An 8,563-nucleotide genomic window follows, 5' to 3' on the forward strand; every position below is an offset into this window, starting at 1 on the left:
GGATTGGGCAACTCTATACAGATGGGAGATGAAAGAGAGAAATATGGTAAATTATGAGTAGAGTAGCACTTGCTTTATGTCTATGAATCAGCTTTGCAAATTGCTGAGGTAAGCGATTGATGGATAAGCACTAAAACCAGAACCACTCACATACAATGTCTATGTACCTTAATGTGGGATTTCTTGTTAGCAATGGTGAATGATATGTTTTTTATTACATCATCACCGTCGTCGTCATCCTTATGATATATTCAACGAATGCTTCATTGCATTCTATATGAGGCTTTGTAACATATTAGAACTGAGTTACTGAGAGATGATGGAGAATCTGAAAGAAATAGAACTGCAATGAACTTGTGGAAAAAGTCCATCGTGAAAGCTCCGAGTGATTATCTCTCACAGTGCGTCACCATATTCTTGCACTTTCAAACCTCGATATTCTCTCGGCCGCTTTCCCATGACGTACTTGTACTTGTATCGTCACAACAGATCAAATAGAGATTTGATCAAAGACAGCAACACATTGTTTGAGTCGCTCAAGATTTCTCTCGCCAAAACTCCAAGTTACTACTACCCTTTTGCTGGTTGAATAGTTGAAGACCCACAGATAAGCCGGAGGCGAATCATATGTGACAACAGTGGTGCACTTCTAGTGCAGGCGCTGGCCAATATCCCTTTGAGCCAACTAGATTTCTACAATTTGAAGCGGACCCTCGTAGGGACAGTCATGCCCTGCCTCAACGTCGACGAGTTTCCTTTTCCCGTGCAGGTCCAATTAACGTATTACACTTGTGGAGGGTTGCCCATTACTTTCACATTCGACCATGCTCTATAGGTGATGCCTATGCTTTCGGCAACTTTCTCTCCTCGTGGTCCCGGCAAATTTCAATGTCGTTAGTTATGAAAGTCAAATTAGCTGAATACAAACTTTTTCTCTAATGATTTAAAATATAACTCCAAGATTTTTCGCATATACATTGTTTTTATTTTCTTATAAACAATTATTTATTTTAGTAAAAATAAATATTAAATAATTATAACTTATGGATTCATTTTATAATTATTTTCATATCAGTTAATTTTTAAATCATCTAAAACTTTCCCCTTCTGGTATGTTGGTGTATTTTATTACATTATAATGTTTTTTTAGGTGGTTTAAATTTTATAATAAATATTTTTTTATATTCGTGTTATTTTTGTAACACTCAAAACGCGACAATGGATGATAACAAGGATCATTTCTGCTCTTAGAGGGAGGGGGGAAAAAGGAGTAATACTAGCTGTGTCTGTGTAATGACAGTGCTTCCAGGTATAGGCTGTGCAATAGTAGTACTCGAAGAGGTAGAAGAGACACTCAGATTAAACAATAAGTCAGCACATCACCCTACCCTTGTGGAATATATGAATGAATGGTAGCCGATGCTCGAAATCCCAAGAAATACGCAATTTACAAACGCCGGAAAGTCGAGGAGCCCGGTTAACAAGACTCGGATATTCCTTCTAACCAAAATCTGGAGGAACCCAATGATCAGACCATCTCATCATCATTTGCCTAGAGTCATCCCGCTTCGCATAAACCCGGTTTTGCTTGTAACATCTGGCAATGAATTCAATGCAATTTATTAAAGATCGAGCAAAACGCATTAATGCCCATGAGAAAATATTTTTGGTTTTTCTAGGCAAAGTAATGAGAGTCAGAGTCCCGTTCTAACAAGGGATAGCAAAACTAAATGTGAAAAAAAGATGTTTAGAATTGACTGGAGAAGATGCATACCAAAACTTCTGCAAAGCCTGTCCTAAACTTTCACCATTTGTGTCTCGGCTAGCGAGGAATTAAGGTCTTCTCGTGATTGTGATCTCCTACTTTGCAGTCGCATCTGACTTCTGTGAGGGGACCAGAAGGAACCCATGCTACTACTGTCAAATTGCATCTGCCCCAAGCTGCTGGAGGAATAACTATGTGAAACGCTGCTGGTTGAGGGGTACAACGAAGACTCGGTGAGTTGGATGCTGCTGCCCAGACCATGTCCCAAGCCAAATGGTGTTTGTTGACTACCTTGAACTGTTGGACTCAGGGGCATCTTAATTCTTCCATCTCCTGTAAAAGAGAGAGAATGAGGATCATAGTAACATTCATAATGAAGCCAAGTTCATTCAATAACATTCAAGAACCTCTATAGGAATTACTTAGGTTCATATACTGAACAGACATTTCAAGTTCATTAAATGTAAGTTAATGGATCATGTACCAAGCCAACTTAGAATAGCATCCCTTATTTGCCGACACAAATAGCTGAGGGCATATCACATCCAAATTATTGTGTCCGAAAAATCCTTGAAACTGAGGCACTTTTGAGTGCTCAAAGATATGTAATGCTAACTGCAAATTTTGAGTATCCCAGTAATAAAAGTATAAGACCGAGAACTTCATCATTAGTCGTATCCATGTTAAAAAATATTCTTGATGCATCTATATAAACATTAAGTTTGTAAGGTGTGGCTCTTGGTTCAAAAATCTTAACAAGAGAACAGCACCATTGCTTTTGAAGCCTATTTTGGAGCAGAAGGCCTTATGCAGATGGACAACGGTGACTAAAATTGGACAGTAGGCATTCTTGCATGGAAGGAAGGTATCCGTTAACATATTTGAGAGGATATTTTTCTCTCATGGAAAACATAGCCAAGAAAAGCAGTAGAATTATGCCCAAATAATAGGTCATACAAGAGATCTTACCTGAGTTCACAGGACTCCAGCGCTTGAACCGGAAAGGAGATGGTATATTAAGAACAGATGTAGATCCACTGTTATGCTGGAAAAGAGGAAGATATGGACTCCGGAAAAATCTTGGCATCCAGTTACTAACACATGATAAAGCACAGACAAGCAAAACCAATGACATTAACAGAATGGCAATAAGAATGACTGGATCAATCTTGGTCTGCAATATTTGATATCCATGGAGCCCTAGTCCGCTTGAAAATGACTTCCCAGCTTCCAACAATGCAACACCCATTGTCCATGTAATACTTCCAGAACCAACGACAAGTTGACTGTCTGAGATGTGCAAACCCTCTCTCAACAGTGATACTATATACGGTGCTCTAAAGCAGTACTGCTCAATAAAGGGCTGTGGAGCAACACTGTTTCTGGCCACTTCCCAGGTTTTTTCACAAAATTCCCTACCCTTCTCTAGTACATCATCAAGTGCAGCTTCTGGAGACAAATTGAAGAACCGAAATACAACAAAAAAGCCAGATAGAGCATAGAACTGGCCATAAGGACGAGGCAAGCTATCAGAAAGTGCACAAGGCTGCAAATCACAATCAATCCCTGGGTATAGGTTGGACCATTCAGCTAAATTGACAGCAGCTTTGGCAATTGCACTGCATTGCTCCCAATTTGGAGCACCAGTAAGCTGCACTGGTATTCCAGATTTTCCTCCTTTATCCAAAATTTTCCCTTGAACTAAAGGACTCCCACTTTCTTGATCTTTTGAAGCACATTGAGAACAAATATACTGTTCATTGTAGCCAGAGTTCAAGCAAGGATGTTTAATTTCTATCTTTCCATTAGCCCGGTTGGCAATGGAGCCATCTCGAAGCCTCTTTAATAAATGAACTACAGACTTTTCAAATGCATCATTCAAACCATAGCCAGAGAGAGAGTAAGCACTAAGATGATGATTAACCACTCCAATTTTGAGGTTTAAGTTGGTTTCATTATGTTGGCGGTGCTCATTCTCAAATGTAACTTGTAATGATGATCCACCCAAATCAAGTGCACCAAATGTTGCCTTCTTAGGGGTTGTTCCCAACATGCCTGTGAGATAGTTAAGGGCTGTCCACCCAAGGTAAGCTTCCTCTGTCCCACTGATAATCTTAACCCACTCTCTGCGGCTCAAGAAAGGTGAATGCTTTAGTATTGACCAAGCATTTTCCAGAAGCCATTTTGAATCAGCATTAGGCAACCTGCGAACTCCAGCTGTAGCATACAGGAAAAGACAAGTATTCTTATGCTCACGTTCAGGTATTTGCTTCTGTGCCCATGAAATAAGTGGGTGTATTGCAGTCGCCAAGCCAGATTTATTGTGCACCAACTTATGAAGCCCAGGCTCAGTTTCCATCCTATCATAAGCACGTCCACTTTGTGTGCTTGGCTTTCTAGAAAGACCTCCAGTTAATGATTTCATGACAATAGGCAGACTACCATCATTCTTGGGATCAATTGAGGCCTGATAAACGTAAACTCGAGTTCCAGTACTTCCACAATCAAGAACAACATAGAACTTGGAAGCTCCTCTAGACCAATTTGAATAAATATACATGCAAACCACGTATGCCAAAAAAATGAACAAGAGTAGGCACAAGAAAACCATGATAAACCGCACCCACTTTCTCATTAGAAATGGGGTTCCACCTGGAAAACCCTTCTCTTTCGAGAAACTTGCTGCAACATTTTCTTTCTGTAGAGAGGGTTTCGAATAGGTCATGCTCTTGTCAATTTCAGAAAAAAGATTAGCTGCTTCTGGATCAAGACAGTGATATGATGAGAAATCTTGGAGTGATGCAGAAAGGCGCAAATTATTTTTGTTTCCAGAGTTAGCAAAACCAAACCCATGGAGAACATTTTTATCTGTATGTGGTGACAAAGCAGGCGACATGCATGAAGCTGCAGAAGACCGCGTAGCAGATAAAAGATTCGATGCACCAGATATCGCTTCTGCAATTCTACTAAATACCATAATTCTATTTTGAATACAAATTAACAGCTTTTCATTGGGCATATGTTTCCAATATTGAAATTTCTAATTTACCTGCCGTGCTGTTCGAATACTATCTGAGACAACCCACATCATACTTGCAGTTGCAATTGAATTCAATTCAAAGATTACATTGATTTTGCCAAAATCGTCGCAGGATGAAGGTACCAGTGTGACAACCAAGCAGGCAAGATCAGAGATCACGAATCCTAAGTGCCAAAAATCAAATCAGTGGTGTACATTTGAAAGAAATAACCCGAAAATCGCGTGATGCAGGAGATATACAATCAAAAACGAGAATTGAAAATCGCAAGAAAATGTATACAGAAAATCATGTTCATTTCGCAAAATTTATACAAGATATTGAGGTGCGCGCAAAAGAAAGATTGATCTCCAATAAATTCTAGTATTATAAGTAAACGACTAAAACCAAGTTGGAGGAATACCTCCAGGCAAGTGTTGATAGCGGCACTTGCTCAGATCTCCGCCTTGTTCTTCGCAGTCTTTGAAAACCAAAATTTAAGCAAAAGTTTTTCACAATCGAAGTGTCAGTTGGAAGATTCAGTACCTCAGATCCAATGGAAAGCGTAATACTTTTTGGCCTTTGGGTCTCTCTTCTTTCTTTTCGTTCTGGTTTCTGCAGAAACCTTCTTCTTCTTCTTTGTATCTCAGTTTCTATAATATTTATTTCTTTGTAATTCCATCATTTACCCAATCTTCTTCCATCTTTTCTACATTGACCCCTTCAAGTTGTTGTTGTTAGTCAATTTCACCTTCACACCTATTTTTCTCTCATTTATTTATCTATTTCTTATTTTATTTCTTTTCATAAATAAATAAATAAATTGATTGATATGCTTTTCTAGTTTATTAATTCTGATTTATTGTTGGATCATTTATGTACCTACCAAACCCTACATCCTAAACTCTTGAATTTCTCTATTTTTATATTAAAATCAGTTTGATTTGAATGGATAGATGCTATTTTTATTTGTTGCTTTCTGCTTATAATAATTCAGTTTATGATATTATATTATAATTTATTTGACTGAACTTAAAGTCATTAATTGAATGATGTCGATTTAATTGATTAAAATATATTAAATTTTATTACTTTTCAGATATATGAATCCATAAAAAATAAATTTTAAACCATATATCGAATATTCGAATTCTCACAAATTAAAATTCAAATGTGTTAAAAGTTGTGTGACTAAGATATTTGTAGGGGTGTAAACGAATCGAACGTTCAACGAATCGTTCTTGAACTGTTCGGTGAAAAGTTTGTTTATGTTCGTTTATTTATTAAACGAACGAACATGAACAATATTTTGTGTTCGTTTAATTAATCCATAGTAGGATTAAGTATTGCTTCATTCTTTAGAGGCATCCATGAAGATGCTTAATTCATTTTTCCTTTTCTGAACAAGAACTAAAATGTTTTCTTTTGGCTGTTTTCTTCTTTGTGTGTGTGGCTGTGCGTGTGAAGGTGAAGGACGACTCAATAATTCTTGCCAAGACAGTTGCTGATCAAGTATCTATGTGGAAGAGTAATCGGGGCCTGACCGATAAGATTTTCAATGACCATACTTGTTCTGGAGAAACCTGTAACTACTACCAAATCGGGGATGCATTTGTTTGTGATAAGACGGGGCAGGATCATGGTAGGAAACGTTTTTATTTGTTGCCAAATTATCACGCAACTTCAATTTATGGTTTCTATTTGTGTTCGTTCTTGTCTCAGTATGTGATGATACTTGTCGAGAAGTCATTTTGGATCCCAACAATGAGCTTTTGGTCTGCACAATTTCAGGCCACTGTTTTGATAGGTTACTGTCTCCATCCGAAATGGAATTGGATACCGTGAGTAGAATTTCTCTTAACTATTTATTTTTCTTGCAACATTAAACTTTCTAAGTTCCACGAAATTCACACTCTACATGCAACTGTACACGTTCAATAACACGATACATGCTATTAAGTTACAGGTTGCTGTATTTATTTCATTTTTCATCCATGAACAAGCTAGGCATCCTCAATTTGTGCTACATGTGGTGTTAGGGGGAAAGTTATGACTTGATCATCTTAAGCTTTTTATTGTTCCATTTTCCAACACCTGTATGCCCCTTGTCAAAAAAAAAAACTTTCAGGAACAGCAGCAAGCTGGTGGCACAGATGAAGCAGCAAGCTGAAACTTACTCGGATCTCATATCTTTCACATAATCCCTGGTCTTGACTGCATCTGCATGTATCTCATTTTCATTATACAATGCTGTGGCAGCAAGAGCTTACTTATTAGGATACAACTGCGAGGTTGAAAAGGAGCTGGAAGCTGCTTTGAGTTTTTGTTGATCCAAACAGGGTTTTAAAAAACGGTCCGCGACCACGATTTAGGCCGCGATATAGCGGTTTCGCCGCCGTCCGAGTTATCCGCGACGGCCGCAATAGCGCCCGCGACGGCCGCAATCAAGGTAAATCCGAAATAACCGTGTGGGGGTGTCTGGCCAAAGTGGGTTTGCCAGACTTTAAGAAGTCCACCATCGGACCTAAAACTGTTGATGCAGTGTTTATAGGGTATGCTACGAATAGTGCTGCATACAGATTCATGCTTTTACAAGATTATTCTATTTGTGAGTCAAGGGATGTTGTTTTCTTTGAAAATACTTTTCCTTTAAAGGAACCGAGAATGAATATTGAAACACAAATAGAATATATTTCATCCACTTCTTCTAGTAATCCTGCTAGGTCTTCTGAACAAATTGATTTCGAGCCTAGAAGAAGTAAAAGGCAAAGAGTTGAAACCTCTTTTGGACCAGACTTTATTACTTCCTTTATTTATGAGATAAATGATTTAGACTCCATTTCAGATCCTATAGCTCAAATTTTTCTGTTAGATGAGGATCCTAAAACTTTTGAAGAAGCTATAAGATCTATCGATGCTAGTTTTTGGAAAAGCGCTGTTAATGATGAACTAGAATCGATAATGTCTAATCATACTTGGGAATTAGTTGACTTGCCTAAGGGATTCAAACCAATCTCCAACAAATGGGTCTTCCGGAAGAAACTAAGGCCAGATGGTTCGATTCAGCGGTACAAGGCAAGGTTAGTCGTCAAAGGGTTCACTCAAAGGTTTGGTTTAGACAACTTTGATACATATTCTCCCGTTACAAAAATATCAACGATTCGTGTATTATTTGCACTAGCCTCTATTCATAAGTTGCAGGTACATCAAATGGATGTTAAGACTGTTTTCTTGAATGGAGATCTAGATGAGGAGATTTACATGGAGCAACCACTAGGTTTTGAAGCACCTCGTATGGAAGGCAAAGTCTGTAGACTCAAAAAGTCACTCTATGAACTTAAGTAGGCTCCTAAACAGTGGTATGAGAAGTTTCATAAAACTATTCTTAGTTTTGGTTTTGTTGTGAATGGTTCGGATGCTTGTGTGTATTCGAAGATGTTTGACACTGAATGTGTTATCATAAGTCTTTATGTTGATGAAATGTTGATTTTCAGTTCTAACATTGAGTCCATTAACAAAGTTAAAAATTTCTTGTCCACTAAGTTTGAGATGACAGATTTGGGAGAAGTAGATGTAATCTTAAGAGTCAAAGTTACCAAAACTGAGAAGGAATTTTCTTTATGTCAAGCACATTATATAGAGAAAGTACTAAAGAAATTTGACAGTTTTGATGCCGTCCCTGTTCGAACTCCTTATGACCCTAGCATACATCTAGTTAAGAATAAAGGAAGTAGCGTTTCCCAAACTGAATATGCTAAGTTAATCGGAAGCTTAATGTTCT

At 37.9% G+C, this 8,563-nt stretch overlaps 2 protein-coding genes across 4 annotated transcripts; one reads left to right on the forward strand and one right to left on the reverse strand.

Annotated features, from left to right (window-relative positions):
* Positions 1-1,271: 1,271 nt before the first annotated feature.
* LOC120141925 (probable apyrase 7) lies at positions 1,272-5,417 on the reverse strand. Of its 3 annotated transcripts, none has more exons than XM_039156685.1 (5): positions 5,207-5,417; positions 4,815-4,969; positions 2,735-4,720; positions 1,775-2,098; positions 1,273-1,597 (listed from the first exon to the last, which is right to left on the reverse strand). In XM_039156685.1, the coding sequence occupies exons 3-4, from the start codon at positions 4,659-4,661 to the stop codon at positions 1,797-1,799; spliced, it is 2,229 nt and encodes a 742-aa protein (XP_039012616.1). In that variant the 5' UTR covers positions 4,662-4,720; positions 4,815-4,969; positions 5,207-5,417; the 3' UTR covers positions 1,273-1,597; positions 1,775-1,796. The 3 variants fall into 3 exon arrangements, with proteins under 3 accessions (XP_039012614.1, XP_039012616.1, XP_039012615.1); XM_039156684.1 differs by having other exon boundaries at positions 2,735-4,728; XM_039156683.1 differs by having other exon boundaries at positions 1,272-1,597; positions 2,735-4,969.
* A 729-nt stretch (positions 5,418-6,146) lies between these two features.
* On the forward strand, positions 6,147-6,952 carry LOC120141909 (F-box protein SKIP31-like). The gene is made up of 3 exons (XM_039156671.1): positions 6,147-6,424; positions 6,505-6,623; positions 6,911-6,952. The coding sequence occupies exons 1-3, from the start codon at positions 6,301-6,303 to the stop codon at positions 6,950-6,952; spliced, it is 285 nt and encodes a 94-aa protein (XP_039012602.1). The 5' UTR covers positions 6,147-6,300.
* Positions 6,953-8,563: the final 1,611 nt, after the last annotated feature.

The sequence above is a fragment of the Hibiscus syriacus genome, unplaced genomic scaffold, assembly GCF_006381635.1.
Source record: "Hibiscus syriacus cultivar Baekdansim isolate YM2019G1 unplaced genomic scaffold, ASM638163v2 tig00110816_pilon, whole genome shotgun sequence".
Lineage (NCBI taxonomy): Eukaryota > Viridiplantae > Streptophyta > Magnoliopsida > Malvales > Malvaceae > Hibiscus > Hibiscus syriacus.

Excerpts from the sequence above, each read along its gene's own strand:
- LOC120141925 (XM_039156683.1), bottom strand. The coding sequence starts at position 4,784 with ATGCCCAATGAAAAGCTGTTAATTTGTATTCAAAATAGAATTATGGTA. Across the intron at positions 2,099-2,734 it reads CTGGAGTCCTGTGAACTCAG|GAGATGGAAGAATTAAGATG; the intron begins GTAAGATCTCTT and ends TCTCTTTTACAG.
- LOC120141909 (XM_039156671.1), top strand. The coding sequence starts at position 6,301 with ATGTGGAAGAGTAATCGGGGCCTGACCGATAAGATTTTCAATGACCAT. Across the intron at positions 6,425-6,504 it reads TAAGACGGGGCAGGATCATG|TATGTGATGATACTTGTCGA; the intron begins GTAGGAAACGTT and ends TTCTTGTCTCAG. Across the intron at positions 6,624-6,910 it reads CCGAAATGGAATTGGATACC|GAACAGCAGCAAGCTGGTGG; the intron begins GTGAGTAGAATT and ends AAAAACTTTCAG.